Source organism: Excalfactoria chinensis, chromosome 1 (genome assembly GCF_039878825.1).
Source record: "Excalfactoria chinensis isolate bCotChi1 chromosome 1, bCotChi1.hap2, whole genome shotgun sequence".
Lineage (NCBI taxonomy): Eukaryota > Metazoa > Chordata > Aves > Galliformes > Phasianidae > Excalfactoria > Excalfactoria chinensis.
Window position 1 is genome coordinate 18,501,449 of NC_092825.1, and position 20,356 is coordinate 18,521,804.

Genomic DNA, 20,356 nt, shown 5'->3' on the forward strand with positions numbered 1-20,356 from the left:
GGCCCGGCCGGTAGGAAACGCGAGGGGTCCCCAGCCACCAAACGCAGTTCTGCAAACAGTTGTGACAGTACTTGCAAAGTTCTTTTATTGAAAATACAGTTTCGCCTTCTTTGTCGTGTTTTAGTTAATGTAGTCTACACCTCATGGCTCGCTGAGGGCAGCGAAACAGAACAAGCCGGATCCTCCCTGGGAGAGAACACCTTGGACACAGAGTTGTCCGAAAACAGTCCTAAAAATAGGACTATGAGGACTGGTTTAGTTAATCAGAGCGTGTGTAGTTGACCCCGATACCAACAGCAGTAGGAATACGGTCTGATGGATGCGTGTAATTTTAAGTGCTTGAAAGTGGAAGGTTACATGTTGAAGTCCCAGTGACAGAGACACCAGAGAAGTCAGTTTCTTTAAATACCATCGTTCACTGAAAAGAACACCAGCAAGATGAAGTTATTAATCCAGCTCACTCCCAAGTCCATAAGAACAGTCTCACATTACACTGACAGAGGATCCAGCTGTATTTTATCATCTTTCTAAGAACATATATGTTAATAAGAACCAGAGATTACTTACCGGAGCACTGAAGCATTTTCCAGTCCTGCTGAAGCTGCTTTCTTAACATTTTTATTTGATTTACTTTTTCTTGGGTAGGAGGCACATGAACTCCAAAGTGAGGTGTAGAAGCACCTGCAAGTGTTTTGGCTACACTTTGCATTAGATTTATGTCTGTGTCCTAAATAAGAAGAGAAAGAAAAATCTAGAGTTGTACAAAAAACAGAACAGTGGGCTGCTTTCAGTCACGTTAGATGGGAAGAGGTCATGAAATATCTTCACTCAGGACACAACTCTGAGCTGCACATTCCATATGGAAAGCAAAGCCTTCTGCAAGGCTTCTTGCCAAGCTGAAGCAAACTGTCAGATCATCATCTGCTACGCAAAACCACAACCGTTAGCTCAGGCCTTGCATTCATGCCTTAGCTCCTCAATCATGCAGGCTGCCTACAGCTCAGTATGTGCCTTTCTGCTTTCATTCCCAGGCCAGACAGAAACTTGGGCTATTTATGTCAACAACTCAGAGGTTCCAAAGACAATATAATAAACACAGTCGGAATACAGCAGCTCAGAGCAGTTCACACCAAACGTGCTACTGGCTTGATTTGGGTTCTGTCCTAGGTGTTGTAAACTTCTTACCTCAATCACTGCAAGAATTCGAGATTCTGCCAGTCCTTGCAGCAAACCAAAAAGGAGAGAAATCCCACTTATTCCAAGGCTCCTGTTTGGTCCAACAGCTATTACTATCAAGTCAGGTTGGTAACTATAGGCTACGGGAAGAATGAATCCGAGTACAGCAGAAAAGAAGTCATTCCCGTCAGCATCCTTTAACAGTAATGAAAAGCAATTTAGAACAAACATAAAGCTGAAAATAGGTAGGATTGCAGGGGAAAAAAAAGGCAAAAATAAAAAGCCCCAGGCCCAACACAATGCGAGATTCAAAAAGCTTTCTGTTGACCTTAGAAACAGAACACTGATCTATTTTCAAAGCAGTTTTTATATTAAACCTGCTGCTTTGTTCAACACTGGCTATTCTCATTTTCCTTAGCATCTCTGCATTGCAACTCTGCCTTCTTTAACACAAAATACAACAGCCACTGCAGCCTTACTCAAACTACGCGCTCTAATTCACACCAGAGGTCTGTGAAGGAGCAGCACTATTGAGAGGGCAAAGAAAGAAACTTTTTGTGAAGCCCCACTTGCAGTGATAGGTGTAATTCTCAGTGACATCTTATGAATTAACAAATGTCTTCTATTCAGTTTATTAAGAAAACAAACTTTTTCTCTTGGGTTGCTTTCACAAAACGCACCTTACCTCTTTCCAGTTTAGCACAATATAGTGTTTAGAGCTGCTCTTTCCAGGCTGTTCGTCCTTGCAAACATGTATGACAAGTACTTTTCTGTAATTGAAACCCACATCCAAGTATTTCACCAACAGCTTCCAATGAGACAAAAAGTTCTGCTCTATCCCTGGTTTCAATGGGACATATACTTTCTTCCCTATCTCGTCTTACCATTTTAAAAGTGCCTCTTAAATGCTTGCTTGCTTTATTACTTTGTATATTCAAACATTGTATTTTCAACCTTAAATTTTCAGTAATATTCCATATTTCAATTGATGCAGAAGGATTATACTTCAACCACTAAACTAAGGAGGCAGAATTTAGAAATAGAAGGCTGTTTTTAGCAATGCACATTTTGGGTTGCTCTGTATTTTGTTTCAGGTTAAAGTCAGTGAGAAAATAACAATTCACAACTGATTTCTCAGCGCAGATTTCATTGCACATATGAGCACATTAGGAACATTTAGCATCCCTGGGATTTGATTTTCTAAATCAAAAAGAAGCCTCACCCATCTTCTGTGTTCGGAACGATATGCATGTCTCCAACAAAGATGCAAAGCACTCTGCAGAACACAAAGGAAAATCGTGTATACACTGATTTGTATCTGCAAGTAATTATTTTCAGTTACTGCAGTTTGTTTAAAGGGTCTGCATGCAGACTAAATAAATAAAAAAGAACATACACCTCTCTGAACTTGGTCCACCAGAAGTATAAAGAGATGTCTGACAGCTCAAGGGAACTCTCCCACTACTCCAGGGAGCCAAGAAAATGCCCTTAGGTCAAAGGCAGCCAAAATCTGGCACAGAAAACCTAAGCTTGTACAGCACTGATCCCTACAGGTGTTCTGCCTTTGGTAAGGCAAAAAGATTTTGTCATATGAAATACTGTCTTTACTGCAAATCAAAAAAGCTATGCACATTTGTTTTAAAGTGAAGCCTTTCAACTTCACATATGTTATCCACTTCCATCTTATTTTTACATTTTGAGTACCGAATGCAAAAGATAAAAACTCACCTTTGAAACCCAAAATGAAGAGAACGTCTCAGTGCAACAGCAGCAGAAGCAGAAGCTGCAGATGATTCCGCAATTCCGCTGCATACCTACAAAAGATATTCTTTTTAACTCACAAATAATTAGCACTGCACGAGATTGTGTCATTTCTTATTTGTACCAATTGTTTTTTTTACTTGTGTATCATTCAAATAGAGCCACAGCTGCAGGGAAGAGATCCTAAGATTAGGGTGTTATTAATTCATTTGCAACACAAAGGTCACATTCGATTATTATGCCAGAAGCTGTTGCATTATTTCAACTGCGTGGTCCTGTGTTGAAAGTGAACTATAAAAGTAGATTATGTAGGTGAAGGTCATCTTTAGTGGTTCTCTCTGTAGTCTGCAGACAGGACACACTCTGTGTGCCAGAAGGCAAAACACACTGGAAAAACAGATAGTATGAAAGGAAAGCTGTTCCCGAATTCTGACTCTTCCTTTAACCTAAGTAAGCCATTACTTTATGGAAAACATGGTGACAGTATTAATCAATCAACATGTAAGTGTTGGTTTGTGTTGTGCAATGCTTTGAACTCCACACGAAACGTAAGGGAACACAGCAAGAAGACAACGTGTGCACTTCCTCCTCAGTTCTCCTCTAACCATCAACACAAAATCTCAGCATAGCCTGAACATATAATCTCAAACAGACATTAATTGCAGATGCTGTTTCCTCTTGCCAGTAGTTCATCTAATCTACTCATAGGCTCTCCTAGAGATATGTGCAGTCTATAACAATAGAAATTTGTTCCTAAGATCTACTGCCACAACTGCCAACAGCAGGAAAATGACTTACAAGAATGAGGCCGTTCTGACAGGTGTTAGTCCCCACTGGCTTCATACTTTAAAGAGAGCTTTTTATTCAAAAAGAGAATGATTTAACAGATGAGGCTGTTTACATAATATAAACTTGGCATTTTATTTTTAGCTTGTTGTTTTTCCTCTTTGTTTTTCAAAATTTCAAGACATAAATACAATCTTGCAACCTCTAAGTCTGCCTCATCTTCGTTCCTGACTGTGCAAGGATCAGAACACTGAACTGGAATGGCTGTTTAGAATCATAGGCCACGTTGGTGTTTAAAACTGCTCTACAAAAGCAATCGGGGTGAAGGGCCAGGAAAACAAATGACTGTATAAATCATTGCACATATAATGATAGAGAGTACAGCTTAGCATACTGTGCTATCTTACAACAAAGGGGACTGCAGAAGTCAACTCTCTCTTGAAGTCAGCAGGCAAAACTCCATGCAAAAGTTTAAATCTTTCTCAGGTTCCTCGCTGCTCACTGGTGCTTTATACACAGTCTTATGTCCACAGCAACTGGAAGAATGAATATCTGGTTCATCCTTATGTTTGAGAGCAATGCCTTATGAGCTGTGTCTGCAGAAAAGCAGAATAATGTCTTGTCCAATAATAATTAGAAAGGTTTCTTGAGATTAACTACTCCTAAAATGCTTTGTCACCTTATATCCTGTTAGCTAAGCACAGACTAGTGAGATCAGCAGGGTTATGAACTACACAGTAACAAATATCCAGATGATAGCATCACAGAAGCTGAAATCAGGAAGGCAGCCCCCCCAGCCCCCTCAATTAAACAACATTCCCTTTACCTCTTTCTTAAGTATTTTCTCTAGGATGGTCAATGTACTGCCAAGAGAGAGCAAAGTTTTGTTTGCTTTCACAAGGTCCGGATGAAAATCACTGTAAAATGAATCACATGAAGCAAAACTAGGTTAGATATGATAGCGCTTTTGGAGGGATCCTGATGATGGTATTTTGCAGTTAGTGCTGACAGCAATGCATTTTCTATAAATACTACACATTCATTCTCAAAGACGTAGCTCTAACAGGAAGATGACAACACTCCTGCTTAACAGTCATGAAGTCACGAGCTTTTTAAACCTGTTTCTATTTGCACTATAAAGAAAACAAACAAACAAATCCTGACGATATTCAGGAAATAAAGTTCTGTCAAAATGAGACTTTCTAATTTAGAAAGTTGAGTTTCTGAGACTGTAATACCAGTTGGGTTTGGCTTTTTTTCCAGCTAAAAGCTAACAAAGATCTTAAAGACATTTTCCTAACACCCTCCTTCTAAATTAACACATCTTCACTGACTGTCCTTTCTCTCTTGAAATAGTTTTCTCTAAAAATATTCTGGTTAGTTATATAAAGGTCCAGAGTAGGGCCACTAAGATGATCAGTGCTGGAGCACCTCTCCTGTGAAGAAAGGTTGAGGGAACTGGGCTTTTTTAGCGTGGAGAAGAAAAGGCTCTGGGGAGACCTCATTGTGGCCTTCCAATATTTGAAGGGAGCGTATAAACAGGAGAGGGAACAGCTGTTTACCTGGGTGGATAGTGACAGGACAATGGGGAATGGTTTTAAACTGAAACAGCAGAGGTTAGGTATGAGGAAATTTTTCACTCAGAGGGTGATGATACACTGGAGGTTGTGGATGCCCTGTCTCTGGAGGCATTCAAGGCCAGGCTGGATGAGGCTCTGGGCAGCCTGGTCTGGTGGTTGACAACCTTGCCCACAGCAGGGGGGCTGAAACTAAATGATCATTGTGGTCCTTTTCAACTCAGGCCATTCTATGATTCTATTACTTTAAGGATATGAATGATAATTAATAATAATGTCTTAATTTTTCAGAAGTAGTAATTTTGCCTATAATCATAGGTAGTAGATATAATCATAGGGATTAGACTGATGCCACAGACACAATGGTAGAGAAAGAATAAGATTATATTTTGTTCCAAGACTTCTCATCCTTAAAATTAAGTTGAAAATTAATTAAATACAACCAACCTGACAAGAGCTTTTACTTCATTTTTGTCCATTTCCTTCACAACATGAATGTGTACTGGGAAGGTGTTTGGGTCTGCTGAGGCTTTCAACTCAGCTGTTATTGCTGTTTTGATGGGAGGATCTGGAAATATAATATTTTTCATGTGCAATTCCAAAAATCTTTCTATTTTGTCAGTTTCATTGCTGTCAGTTATTTTGGCTTCATCATCTGTAGAGGGATTTGTATCAGCAGTCCCTGGTAAGTCTGATTTGGTGCTCAAATTGTACAAAAATGATGTGTCTAGAAAAAGAGAGTTTCACACGTATTAATGTTTGAGCAGTGTGTTAATATTTTGTTACATTTATTTGCAAAACAAAGTACACTTGTATTCAGTGTTTGTATTTGTTTCCCTGCAAAGTCTACAGTATATTTTGCCACAGATATTTTTCAGTAATGCTACAACTGTTTGAATCTAGAGAAAGTTTGTGAGTGATAATAAAACTTCTGTCCATTTTTTCCCCACAGAGCAGACAAAGATATTAAAGCACTACTTTTTTAGCGTGATGTTTGTCAGCTCTAGAAGTTAATGGTATTTTTTTCTCAGACCAGCTGAAGACTTGGCCCTGAAAGAAGCCTCACAGTGCTCCAGCAACCATTTGATGACACAGTGCTCCAGCAACCATTTGATGAATAACTGGTAGTTCAATTATTATAAACAAGAGGAAATAATCTTAATTTTGAATTCCTGTATGAATCCTTGTACCAATCACGTTTAATTACCTTCATGCGTCAACCATTTCCAGTAGGGTTTATGTGCTGCTCTCACATTTTGAATAGATTCTATAGCACTATGACAGAAACAGGATTAACAGTATCAGCACTGATGAAAGAACAGGGAACAGTTTAACTGAATGAGAAAAACAACACCAACGATAATGTAAAATCACATAAGAAATGTCTCAAAGTAGAAAAAAAATTGCAAAGTATCACATTAAAACCTTGGCAGGCAAAGTGTTCAACGCACGCATATCTTGATATCTTTGATAAATACATAGGTGGTTCTAGAATTACTTTTATGCCTGCTTACCTTAGGCAAGGTGCCATTTCTCCAGTTAACTGAGGCAGAGGATCTCTTAGCAAAGTTTTTACAGTCATGCAGACTGATTCAGACAAGGACTTCAAATGGTACCCACCCTAGAAAAAAGTATTTCATTCCACGTAAGGGATCAATACAGGTGAAGTATGAAAGTCATCATAGGAAATAAATCATTGAATGTATCTGAATTTACAGAAATGAAAGATCATACGCAAACACACCTAAGACAGTGTTTCATATAGAAAATCATTAAGTTAAATGCTATCTGCTGAAGTTCAATGGCAAGCGACAACCCAATTCACTTTATCATGGTTCAATTCACTTTGGAAATTAGTCATGACTTTGCCCTGAAAACTCTAGAAATACTTTTTCCACGCCCTTCCCATGGCATACCACCTTCAACAACTCTTGTGGAAGATTCCTTAGAAGGTAAATATTTCTGCTGTCCTCTAAAATATCTGTACAAGGGAAATGTCCCACAGCCCGACTCCTGATAGTTTTGGCAAGAGTTGGAAGAGAAATTAAGGTAGATTTAAGACAGTTGGATTAAAGATGACAGACTTGTTCCTGCATTCCATTCACAGAGCAGTCACATCATCTGTATCACGAGGAGGTGATTATTTGCACTTCAGCTAGCAGATGGCAGTATCTGCAACAACCTGCTGAAGAAATGGTGATGGAAAAAGAGTTCAAGCAAAACAGAGGTCAAGCGAATCATTTTCTAAGCAATTAATTTGTTTGGGATCATGCTGGGAGGATTTACAAACTTATCTACAGTAAAATGAGAGTTTCTGCAACATACAGAAGAGGAGTTGATATATCGACTTCAGAAGGAGGAAATAATGGTTTTTAAAATGACCTCTTAAAGATCTTTTTATACGTTTTCACAAAAAAACAAACAAAAAAGCCCCCAAAGAAAGGAATGCAGCACAGGCTCTGTAACCAACTTAGAGTGCATTTATGCTAAAGGTTTCAAAAATTCTTCTGGAGTACGACAAAATTGCAGAACACTGCTAATGCTGTTGATTCACTACCTAAGTTTTAATGAACTGGGGACTGTCCAGAGCAGCATTTTGTAGTCACCGTGCACAGGAATTGGACACAACAGTGGAGGTTGTGTTTTTGGAAAAATAATCACACACTCTTTTGTTCTAACATTTTAAATTAAAAAAATTAATAATAATCAAGACACACATTTCTTTTCATGTCTAAGAGAACTGCCAGGTTTTAGTCTTTTTGGTATTATTGATTCCAGAAAGAGATATAAAAAGAAATTATTTTGTTAAGCTCCGGAAGTATTTACCTCTAGGATGACACACAGCTTCCCATGAGCTAAGTGCATCAGGAAATGGGTAAGGTGGGCAAAGACTTCAGGAGTGGCATTCATCTGTCCCTAAATTAAAGAAAGTTCTGTTAAGAGATGAAACCCCGAATCAAAAATACTGTTGAGAAAAACAAATAAACAGACAGATGGTCTGAAATAAATGAGACTGGACTCAACCTCAGCATAAAGGAACACTTGCCTCTGGCTGTATCTAACAAAATGCCGAGCCAGCTGCTTTAAAGGAAGGTGCAAAAAGGTGATGCAGGAGTTGTGCCTTCAAGACAATCTATCTTTATGTGTCATGTGCTATTTATTGAGCTGGGCCAGCTTAAAGACTCAAACATATATTTCTAGCTTTGTGAAAGTGAATTTCACATAGCAATCGTGGACATATGAGATGTAGGAATATTTTACAAACACATTTATGACTGACAACACAAACCACAAAAAGTTACTTACCTCAGGGTCTCCAATTCCTGAATCATATCCAGAGGAGACAAGAACCAGTTCAGGATCAAACTGTTGTAAAACAGAAAGAAATGTAGCACATTCTTTTGTGTTGGATTTCAGCTGTACCATACTCAGCTATTATTTCGACCAGAACATAAATACAAATAAAGATTCTCCTTGATTAAAATATATATATATATATGTACATATACACACACGTTTATAATATTATTCCTGATGGGAAAGTTGTAGAGTTCTGTACTGATTATTTGAAAGCTAACATTGCATAAATAGTACTCAGTCAATCAGCACATTGTTCATATCAGCAGAAATTGTGTTAAATGTGATGCTTTTAAGTAGCAAAGTACTACAAAGTATTTAATAATGTTTAAGAAATAATCCTTAATTTTGCTATTCACAAAACAGTGCAGTGAAAAAGTACCTCAAAAGCCACTGGAAGCAACACATGAAAGAACGCAGCAAGATAATCCGAATTTCTCATTCCAACCTGCAAAATGTGAGAAATACAGGTCAGATCTTCCTGTTGAAGAATAGCTTTTCCTAAGGTTTTTTCAGACATAAAAGATAATACCAAAAGTTAAAGACAAGGCAGCCCTGTAAGATCAGCTAAAAATCTTCTGTAAAAAAAAACAACAACTATATACAAATATCCATTGTTTTAAGTCTTAAGCATGAGCTTTGGTTCTCTGCTGAACAAGGATGGACACAACCACCTCCTGAAGCACTCTCAGATATGATGGCTAGGCTGAAGAAAATAACAATATACACGTGTCTTCTCTCCTAAAACAAGGAAACACGACATTCTAAGCCTTATTTCTTAGAAGACGTTTCACTGCCAGGAATAAGACACACTGTGCCATAACCTCTGCCAAGCAGGCAAAGCATTATCTAATGCATAAGAAATAAAGCTGTTACACTTACTTTGTTGTGCTGTAAATAACATTTACCTTATTCCAAGGCAAATTTATATTAAAACCTTTTCCTTTTCCCAAACCCACAGCATCATAATCAGATTCTTTGAGTGATGGCCAGAATTTCTGATGTTCATAGCGATGCCAGGAAAAATACAAAACACTGAAAAATACAAGAAAAATCCAACTTGACAAAAAGGTTCCAAAACTGACCTTATAAACTCTATAATATACAGTGAAAGCATTAAAATAGATTTATCCTTTCCACTTAAGCTCTCCGAGCAGCTTTTGACTGTAAAAGTTGGCACAGGAGGTCCTATGCCAAAATTAACCTAGGACAGCTTTTAAAAATGTCATGTATGCGCTCCCAGCCAGTGTCATGGCTTTTCAGAAAACAGCATGAAGCTCATGTGTTTTATCTAACTAGCACTTGAACTGAGAGATCCCTGAATAGAAAGATCAGAGATATTACCTAAATCCTGCTATAGAGAGATCTCACTACTGATAATCTTTTTAAAAGTCACATTGCTCATTTTGCGTTTGTTATTCTTTATTGTAAAATAAGTTTATGTGTTTCTTCTTGTTAGACTTTTTTTTTCCCTTTACTTGGTAACAGGCAAAAAAAACAACAACAAAACCAACAGTCAATAAATAGCAAGCAGAATATTTTGTGTTTTGTAAGATTCTAGATTTAGGAGTATAAAAAGTCTTATTCCCCACAGAAGCAAGCAGTACTTAGCTAGCTAACAAAAACATCCTTCAAACCTTGGATCTTCTTCAAATATATACTGAGTTCCTTGCCCATGGTGCACATCCCAGTCAACAATTAGGATTCTGCATAGAAAAGCAAAATAAAACATTCATTGGAAGAACCATGGCATACAGATCTAAAGGAATCGCAGATGACTAAAGATTTTCTGACCCAAAAAGGTACGTGACACCCACAAGGCTCTGGACATTACTCTAAAATGGTACCATGTGAAATGATAATGTAACATCACACTTGGGTATGAAAAGCTTCTCTATGGTCAATCACTCTCTTACCTCTGTAGACCATACTTCAGTTTTGCATATTCTGCTGCAATAGCAACATTGTTGAACAAACAGAACCCATTAGCTGCGTTTCTCTGGCTGTGGTGACCTGGAGGTCTAAAACAAAGTTTTATGTCATTAAACACAACAAAGGAAATTTTGGTGAGAAATGGAGACTTCGTCGCATTTTCTTACCTTACTAATGCCATTCCATTGCATACTTTTCCTGACATCACAGAGTCCACTAGTTGCAAAGCTGCTCCTACAGCTAGTCTGGCACAGTGGTAAGTGTTCTGAAAAAGAGAAATTCATTGTTATTATCTGTTATTCATCAGCTAGCTTTAGAGAAAGCATGCATAATGTGCTTTGCAACCCAACATGAAGGTGACATAAGTCAATCCTAATGAAGTTGTATGCAGCCAGTTAAAAGCACAGTTTTACAACAGAAAAGCCAGTGTACTGTTAGGTTTGTCTGTAACCATCACATCCTTTGTAAAGATGTTCTCTCTAAGGGAGGTAAGAAATAAGAGATGGACATATTGAATTGACTGGTTCCATTGGCAAGGGAACCATTTCCCTGAATATAAGGAATAAAACCTTACAGTAACAAAAGCAAAATTAAAATTTGAGTAGTACGCTATACTGGCATGATATAATTACAGAACAGATAAAAAAACACTTAGCAATTTGAATTACAGCGTAGCACTGAACTGGAAATGGATCAACAAAAAGCCATAAACACATGCAAGTATATTTAGATAACAAAATCATTATCAGCGTTCCCCTACTTCGAAAACCATCACACAGATGCAATAATACAAATACCTGCATCCCCCACAACAGGAAGCAGTTTAACTTACACACCGGATGAAAGAAAAAAGAATCATAATTTCCAGAGATTCTTTTCAGTTCCTCTTCATTCATTGTCTGTGTGCTTTTTGCAACTTCCAAGTGTTCTGAACTGCAGAGGACAGGGAGATTAACACAACATCTAACTAAGCACATAGACTTACAGTTTTTGAATACAATTTAAATGTAACAAAAGGTAACAGAACATACATTAAAAGAGGTTATCTCTGAAACAACACAAGTCCAGAATGTACCCTGGCATTCTGGCTGCAGGTTACAGTGAAGCAAAGGAGTGCTATGAAATTAAGGATTCTTGGATATCCTAGGAATATAATGACATGCTTTTCCCCTTTCCCAGCGGTCTTGCTATCATCAAAAGGCTGTTTTTTCATTGTGCTACAGTCTATTCTGCAATCCAGGCTACAGACAAGATCTAAACATCCCCACAAGAACTAAATTAGGATCTGACAGCTGCCAGCATATGAATTATAACTGAGAATGTGTCTAGTCCTCCCTTGTATGAAAAACAGGTATTTGATTGAATTCCTTATCACGTGTGTACTAACTCCCTGTTCTCATTGGTTCAAGAGCACAACAAGTACTTAGGCACTAGAAACACTGTTCCACCAATTCTCTGTCACTGCTATCTTGCCTTTGGGTGCTGAGATGGAAATTAAGGTTGATCTCATCTACCCTCCTACCTGAATTCTAACACAGGACACAATGACTATGTATGTGTTCCTCTTGCTGGACATCCAAAGCAACCACAATTTCACAACAAAATGAGACAGACTAGCATTACCTAATATACACAATCCTAAGCAGTGGATTCAAAATGAAGATTCTACCAAGAATAAAACTGTATGAAGCTCATTGACTGTGTAATTACTAGTTTAACTTCCTCAGCAGCCTCTTACCTAGTGGTGAATTCACAGAATCACTAAAGCCTGGAAAAGACCTACAAGACCATCCAGTCCAACCACGCACCCATCACCAATAGTTCTCACTAAACCATGTCCCTCAACACAATGTCCAAATGTTCCTTGAACGCCTTCAGTGTTGGTGACTCCACCACCTCCCTGGGCAGCCCATTCCACTGCCTGACCACTATTTCAGAGAATTAGTATTTCATAATGTCCAGCCTAAATCTCCCCTGGCACAGCTTGAACCCTCTAGTCCTATCACCAGTCACACAAGAGAAGAGGCCAACCCCCAGCTCACTACAACCTCCAAATTCAAACAACAGTTTTGTAGGAGTTATGCACTTGTTTCAACCAGAAAGTGCTTTAGGAAAGAAAGAGATCTATTATGTCTACCCTACATTTGGAAACTAAGACAAGACCTTAGTGAATTTGTTTGTCCCAAGCCACCTAGAAGGGACAACTCAACTGGGAATTCTTATCATATCTCTTTGGTACCCGATCAGCAATGTACATACTGCAAATATAAATTGCATTGGTACACAGAGTCGACTGCATTCTAACAAGTACATTTTGAGGAAAAATGATGTTCTGGAATATGAAAATCTAAGCACTACTCAGGATCAAGCTATTGTCCTCATCCAAGCATCAGGGCACCCATGTGCAACCTTTTGCTTCCTGAGGTTCTGCTGCTGGATTCAGAGCATGTTTAAAGACAGTGCAGCTGATGGTCTTGAGGGAGCAAGCTAGATGGAACCTTGGTGGAAGTTCCTCTGAACAACTCTGCTAAGAAGCTTCATCAAAGCCTTCTCACCCTTCACATGGGAGCTGCTTTAAATGTAAAGCTCTCACCCTGGATATGCTTTAGTTATGTTCTATAGCCATCTCTGAATCCAGCCATAAACTCCACTGATGTGGGCCTCCACCCTGACCTGTGGAATAATGTTAAACTTAGCCTCACATCTGCCATGTTACTGCAGACTTGTCAAGCAATCTAAACTCTCAGCTGAATTTGAGTTAGTATCATCAGATCTGTGCTGCCCACTTCCCCTGGGGACTGTGGGATTGAGCCCTTACCTATACAGACCCTGCCTGTATCTGCTTTGCAATCATGCTTTGCTCCCAGCTCCACTTGTCCTTTAAAGAAAGACTTTGCTGCTTCCTAGAAAATGAGCATGCAAACAACACACATGTTGGCTGCAGAGCTATCACACCAAGATGACAAGTGCCAGAGCAGACTTCAGTGCCACGAGTTCAGAAGAGGCAAGATGCTCATCCTCCAGACTCCCCCACAGACTTAGCTACAAACCTTTCTGTTGGCTCGCTCTGTCTTAAAGATGTTTGGGAGAAAGAGGAGGTTATCAGTTTTCCTACATTTTCAAATTAGAAACTTACTTTTAATACTGTATTCAAATCAGCGATCACGGCTCAAGAATCCAAAGAGTGGAAATGGGGATTTAATGGAACAGCAAAATCATCCATTATTCAGCATCTATTGCATAATCAACATTACCTGTACGAGTTTCAGCCTGACACATTTTCCAACTGGAAGTTATTGAGCTTAGGACCAGGCATGTTTAGGTGGTGCAAAACATGCTCTGGAGGTACATCACCTGTTACTTCATTGGATTAAACTGAATGGCAATGAACATAATTTTCACACCTGTGAACTAAGAGGATTTCCTCCTCGCTTCCTTCTCTAGCAGTCACAGGGACACATCTTTCCACAAGATGGTAACACTGAAGCTGCTCATAGGAGGCTGACAGTCTTTCTGGCACTTCGATATCACAAACAGGACTGAAAATAAGTGACATTCATATTACTACAATACAAATCAGCACAGCTTTCAAGTAACAATAAATGCCTACCGTGCACTACAAGTAAAGATTCAAATATCCTCAGAGGTACATGTGAGAGTAAAAAAATAATAATAAAATTATTTGAATACTTTTCAGTTTAGAATTGAGCCAAACGATTACAAAATCTGTAAGCAAAAATAAATGTATGGCTCTCACAGAAATAAACAAAATATTAATTTTTGCTTCTTCTCTCACTGCTTAAAGAGGCAATGACTACCACGGGCATGGAGACACTGAAATTAAAAGTGAAGATCTTACAGGGAAGATCAGCAGAGAGGAGGATTTGACAGGACAGAGGTGGACTTCATTTTAAGCACAATGAATACATCAATTTCTAATTGAACTTAATTGAAGGGTTTCAGCTAAGAAAGTAAATCCATGTATTTTTCTAAGGTCAATGATACTTTAGCTTTATAAGTAATGCATTTAGCTTAAACTGCAGTTCAGAGAACTAATCCCCTCACTAAGGCCTACTGGACTGCAGGGCTTCAGCTTCTCAGATCCAGCTTCAGATTAGCATTAAAGTACATAGATACAAATTAGCAATAAAGTTTTTCGAGAAGGCAGACTTTCTGTTTAGTCGGAAAGTTACCAGGTTATCTGTCACTACACACCCCATACCACATTTACAAAATATACATTTTCTTGTTACTTTCTTGACAAGAACCCATTCATCAATAGGACAGGAGGTTACCGACTTACTCGTTCCAAAGCAGCTTATGCCTGGTCATTGCTTCATCGTAAATCAGGGCTGTTCCTGAAGCCATCGCTACAGACAGAACAGACAAAAGTCCCTAGGTAGGTATGTCAGGCATGAAACAGAGGTACAATAATACAACCCGTGAGAACGTGTGTATGCAGGGCACCAGCCTGCAGGAGGATCTCGCACTTTAGACTTTTAAGTACAAAGTGGAAACAAAGAACGCTTAGGAGAAGCGCAGAGAGGCTGGTTAGTGAGGCCCCAGGGCAAGAACTGCAGGCACAGCCCTGGAAGCTGGATCCGCCACAGGCTGCATTCCCGGTTACCTGAACGCTCAGCAGAGGGAGGTGAGGTGCAGCAGAGGGGGTACAAGAGCTCCCCCAGTCCTGCGGCCGCGAATAAGGGCCCCGGGGCGAGCTCTGGGCCAGCAAGCGCTTAGGGGTACTCACCCCAAGCTGAGACGGGTATGTGGGAAGCTTGCGCTCAGCGACCCCGAACACAGCACAACACGACCGGCCACGCTCCCCACACAGGCCGCCGGAGCAGCGCCTCGGCCTCACCGCTGAGGGAAGGCCCAGCGCCGCCCACCTGCAGCGCGGGGCAGGATGGCGGGAGCGGGCGGAGCTGCGACATGTCCAACGGAACGCCCACAGCACCGCCCGCAGGTGGCGGCTGCTGCTGCGCGGGCGTCCTGCTTCCGAGCGGTCGGTAGTGAAGGGGCGGAACGTTCTCACAGACTATCGAGCGACCAGCTCCCTGCAGCCCGCACTGGTAGCCATATCCTTTCGTACCAAGACCAGGTTGTTGATGTTGCTCTGGCTCTTAAACATGTCCCTCCCTGCAGGGCTGCCCATGAGCCCCGTCAGACGCCTTTGGGAGCAGCTGGCGTCTGTAGGCGGTGATGGAGTGCTGTAAATATTTACCATTTCTCCAGCAGAAACCATCACAGATTCGGTGGGATCAAATGAACTGAGCTTTTGAGTCACCTACATTTCTCAGAACAGTGTCCTCATTATACAGTATAAACTGAATATAAGTTGTTCCAACTTTTTTTTTCCCATAGTTTCCGGATGTTTTCTAGTTCATGACAGAAAATCATATAATCACAGATTGACAGAATAGCCCAAGCTGGAATCCCAAGACCCATAAGGATTGTCGAGCTCAACTCCTGGCTCCACACAGAACCACTCTAAATTCAAACCATGTGTCCAAACACTCCTTCACCTTGGCACCTCAGGGCTGTGCTCGCTGCTCTGGGCTGCCTGTTCCGTGCCCACCGCCCTCCGGTGCACTGACATTTTGTATGTCTGAATATTAAATAGGACCTTTCAACGAGGGAATCCTGGTTTTAAAATATTCAAAACCTGCAGTTACCCCGTGCTCTGAGGCATTACCACTGAGATATGTCATCTTGATCAATGTCAAATGACACCAAATGACCAGATCTTCTTCTTGTTGGGCTAACTGTGTTGTGTTTGCTGTTATTTATTTCAATTTATTCCATTTTAATTCTGACAAAAGTGACCAGCAGAGGGCCACCTTCTTTTAAAATACTCTGATGGAAAAGAATGTGGTGTATTAATGAAGCATTAACCAAGAGAAAGTTTGGTAAGCCAAGAAAATGGCAGGGTGAACACTATAGAATAATACTAAAGGTACTGAGCCAGATTAAAACTGTTTCATTTCAGTTTTTATACATATTACAAAAGATTTTTGCAATAACTCAAACCTTTATACATAGATGACCAAGCTCAAATTTCACAAATAGCTAAAATACTATACAAAGTAGGCCTGATAACACTGGGTTTAAGTTCAACTTATAATACAGTTTAAAAGGAAACAAAGATTTTACATGCCACTTATAGTACATTCTTATTTACAAGGTAAGTTTGGCATGAGAAGTGTAATAAGTTTTTTACAAGTAATAAGATAAATATTTACAAGCATTTGTGGTACCTCCACTTCTGAGTGGCCAAAGTCAGCTGGGAGTCCCTCCTCTGCCAGCGATAAATCTGATTTACTAAAATGATACCTTCCTCAATCCTCCCTACAAGGAGATACACTGTAGGACGATGGGTTTGGGTCATCCTCTGTGTACAGTTTTCATTGATAAGCAGCCATTGGTGTATCATGTGCTGAGTTTCATAAGGCAAAAGCGAGCCCTGGGTAATGAATTCCACATGGCACTCAATGTTGTACTCTTGGTGGGCAATTACTGCTCTTTTTTTGGACAGCTTTACTTTCACTGCTAAGGAAAAAAAAGGAAACAAGTAAGTCACTCAGTTTGTTCAAATATAGAAATAAACACTACCCATTAAAGCAGGAAGATTCTTTAAACATACTCTCATAATTCCTGGTGATGGAGTACGGTGACATCTTCTTCCACAGCAATATAGACTGTAAACATTTTTATTTAGTAAGTTTGGAACTTATTTAATTAGGCAACTAGGAAAACATATTTTCACAAAGATGTGTAATGTATATTTGCCATCATTGTATATGTGATGGTGGCTGGATAATTAGATACTGTAAGCTGTTGGTGTTGTTCTAATACCATGAGGCTGACCTCCTCGCCCAAACTATTCTACAGAGACTCATTTTGTCTCTCTTACGAACCTCTCAGCAGTAATGCTTGGTGATGCCACCCTTTTAGATACTCCCTTTTCATCACAGGCCTCTATCTATCAAACACAAGTAACTCCACCAACACTTCTTAGCATGAAATTTCTCTGCAGTACTTGATCTAAAGCCAGCTGTATTCACTAGCAGTCTCTATTGATTTCAAAGGGCTTTGCAGGACATTTCTAGGGCAAACTCAAAAGTATTGCCTGTCACTTCAGTAAGATAACGAGAGGTAAGAATTTATTTTTTATGATTTTCTGAGTCATTTCAGTAAGTCATGTATTGTGAACAATGAATTCACGAGTAACAAGGTCATGCCATTCACTGGTGAAACAACCAAAGCTTTATTGGGTTTAATTACTAATAAAAGACAAACTGGTTTATTTGCTTGCTTTTGCCAGGAATATTTTCCATATACCATATTGTACTGCAATGAAGCCAGCCCAACAAGAACAGAAAAGCTACTTGTTTGTAAAATAGATGACAAAGAAGTCTTTCGTGCATAATAATTCCTTACATTTTGCTCAGAAAGAACATATTCTGAAAAATAACCCAAAGCTGACTTAGTATCCGAGCTCTCAGGATGTAATTTTGTAACCCTAGCAGAAGCTGTCAGCTATTTTAATCCTAATTTTAAAGCATTTTAGAAGCAGAACTGAGAGTTTAATAGCAGCCAGATTAACAAGGACTTACCAAAATTATTGTCACAGAAAACTTCAAGAACTCTTTTGTGTGTAATGAGTTCCTCCACTGCTGGGCAGGTCTGGCATGCAGGCTTTGGTAGGACTGGTAAGAAATGGCAAAGTCTCATCATTATCTTTTAGAATGTTCGGTATTAGTTTTCTGCTATGAAAGTTGAGAGCTTGCTGTTTAACTATGAGTAACTATAGAAAATACATAATTGTTCAGTGGTAATGTAAGCATCCACACACCTCAAAATAAATCAAATACAGTGCTGACATGGATATGGCCTGTACAGCCTGTACAGCCTGTAGCTGTGCAAGGAGATAATCACTTCCTCTGCTATTTGTAGACCAACTACTCCTCATTTAACTGTAGTGATGCTGACTCATACCATCTGAGGAGTGCCTCAGTTTTCACTGCAGGCATCAGCACTTCCCCCCCTCTGCACAAACAAGTACATTTAGATGCAACTCTAATTACAAAGTCACAGACTGAGAACTGTGCCCGTTCTATCTTGTTTATCTGCAGCATGCAGTACAGCCACCCTGCCATCTTTCACCTACCTTTGTGCAAGTATTTATGTTCCTTTGTAAGTGATGCCAGACACATGTCCTCGTCTGCGGGGAACCGGTTGCAGTCCAGACTTTCTGGCCAGGTGTGCCCATGACAGGCAAGTACAGGAGCGCAGCTGTCCCGCACACCAACACACATACTCCTGCAGGGATGGATGAACCTGCACCAGAGGGAGCACCAGGCTGAAGCTGTTCAGTTCACTCAGTGATAACAAAGTATTTTAGCAGCGATTTCTGTGCAAAGTACATACTAATATTTGACATCCTTCAGCAAGAATTCAGTTCTAGAAATTGCTTATGCTTCTATGCTATAGAATTACGCTATTTGTAAAATGCTTTTCTTACTATCTGAGAAAACCCTTGCCAAAAGCCTGAGTCTCTCTGCAATGGGTAATTGGTTTCGTTGTCAGCTATATTCAGCTTTAAATTAACAAGAACAAAATTTCAACTGAAACAAATTAAAATATGGTATTCTTTAGCAACAGCGTTCATTTCCACAAAGCAAATTAAAGTTTAAGTGGGACTTAAGTGCTTTTGAGTGCTTTTCTTCCCAACAAGTATGAAAAAATTAACAGAATTATTGCAGATGGAGTGTAGATCACCTTCCCATTACAGTTAACATGCATTTGATTCGATCCCTGTTCTGGCCAAAAGGCTGGGTGCTGTGATACTTACGTGTCCAGGCAGATGGGCGCAAACAGAGAGCACAGGAACATCCTCACATGAGGGTGACAGTCCGTGTGCACCAGGTGCTGCCAGGTGGTGGATTTTAGGACGACCTCTGCCATGCTTGTGTGTCCCATCAGGTTGGGAAGCCTCATTTCTGAGTACCCAATCTCATGGCACATGTCCATCTCCTTGGGTATCACTACACATTTGGTGGATAATCCAATGTCAAAGCTTGTGCCCACCCTTAGGAAACCACTCAGAGTGAAAACAAGTAGTATTGCAGTCAACAACATCTTCCTGTGAGTTCCAGCTTGCCAAACAGGGAGCTGTCAAACCTCCCAAGCACAGGGGCATGCTGAAAACTCTGTGGCTTATATACCCCAAGAGCTTAATGAACCCTTGGTTTTGAACTGCTTATCAAATCACTTGAGACAGCACTGGCTCTTATAGCCTATCCAAGTGATTGCTGTGATAACCAGGGAGGTGGAGACAAGATATAGAAGTATGTTCCCTAAAGGCACAGATTAGCTATAGGCTTTCACGTGCCTGACAGCATCAGCTGCAGTAGCGTGCTATGTGGTATATTAAATTTTGACACCTAGGAGTCTTGCTCTGTGCCTTCTAAATCAAATTAAGACATCCCCCAGAAAACTGGTTGGGCAGACAAGCTGTCTCCTAGGGCTGCTGTGTCGCCTTTGTTTTCAGACACTGCTGACCAGCCAGAAAAAAACAGCCCAGATTGACTTATCAAGTGAAAATATTTTGCTTGTGCTAATTGCTCATGTCTCTTCCACTGTTTTACAATGTAGGAGAGGGACTTTCTTTATTTGCACAAGCACCAGAACAGAGACAGCCTTACTCCATTAACCAAGTATTTTGGCTGGAAATTGGGACCCCTATGCTGTGGCGTGCTAAAGCT

The 20,356-nt window shown here is 39.9% G+C and overlaps 2 protein-coding genes across 2 annotated transcripts; both read right to left on the reverse strand.

The window, feature by feature from the left end:
• Positions 1 to 61: 61 nt before the first annotated feature.
• Positions 62 to 15,530, reverse strand: HDAC10 (histone deacetylase 10). The gene is made up of 21 exons (XM_072345705.1): positions 15,340 to 15,530; positions 14,893 to 14,959; positions 13,994 to 14,128; positions 11,426 to 11,522; positions 10,757 to 10,854; positions 10,574 to 10,678; positions 10,295 to 10,363; positions 9,566 to 9,692; positions 9,040 to 9,105; positions 8,607 to 8,666; positions 8,127 to 8,216; positions 6,815 to 6,921; positions 6,508 to 6,575; positions 5,748 to 6,027; positions 4,550 to 4,640; positions 2,905 to 2,990; positions 2,399 to 2,452; positions 1,862 to 1,946; positions 1,186 to 1,371; positions 568 to 727; positions 62 to 418 (listed from the first exon to the last, which is right to left on the reverse strand). Exons 2-21 carry the CDS (start codon positions 14,955 to 14,957, stop codon positions 402 to 404), a joined length of 2,046 nt encoding a protein of 681 aa, XP_072201806.1. The 5' UTR covers positions 14,958 to 14,959; positions 15,340 to 15,530; the 3' UTR covers positions 62 to 401.
• A 1,297-nt stretch (positions 15,531 to 16,827) lies between these two features.
• Positions 16,828 to 19,730, reverse strand: LOC140265566 (secreted frizzled-related protein 2-like). The gene is made up of 4 exons (XM_072361637.1): positions 19,444 to 19,730; positions 18,760 to 18,929; positions 18,206 to 18,298; positions 16,828 to 17,138 (listed from the first exon to the last, which is right to left on the reverse strand). Exons 1-4 carry the CDS (start codon positions 19,728 to 19,730, stop codon positions 16,828 to 16,830), a joined length of 861 nt encoding a protein of 286 aa, XP_072217738.1.
• Positions 19,731 to 20,356: the final 626 nt, after the last annotated feature.

Bases quoted from the DNA above. Each gene is read 5' to 3' on its own strand.
- HDAC10 (XM_072345705.1), bottom strand. From the start codon at position 14,957: ATGGCTTCAGGAACAGCCCTGATTTACGATGAAGCAATGACCAGGCAT. The intron at 11,523-13,993 runs GTGTGAAAATTA...TGTCCTCTGCAG, and splicing joins GAAATCCTCTTAGTTCACAG to TTCAGAACACTTGGAAGTTG. The intron at 1,372-1,861 runs GTAAGGTGCGTT...TTACTGTTAAAG, and splicing joins TTGTGCTAAACTGGAAAGAG to GATGCTGACGGGAATGACTT.
- LOC140265566 (XM_072361637.1), bottom strand. From the start codon at position 19,730: ATGTTGTTGACTGCAATACTACTTGTTTTCACTCTGAGTGGTTTCCTA. The intron at 18,299-18,759 runs GTAGGTGAAAGA...ATTTCTTACCAG, and splicing joins ACATAAATACTTGCACAAAG to TCCTACCAAAGCCTGCATGC. The intron at 17,139-18,205 runs GTAAGTCCTTGT...TTTTTTCCTTAG, and splicing joins TTTCTGTGACAATAATTTTG to CAGTGAAAGTAAAGCTGTCC.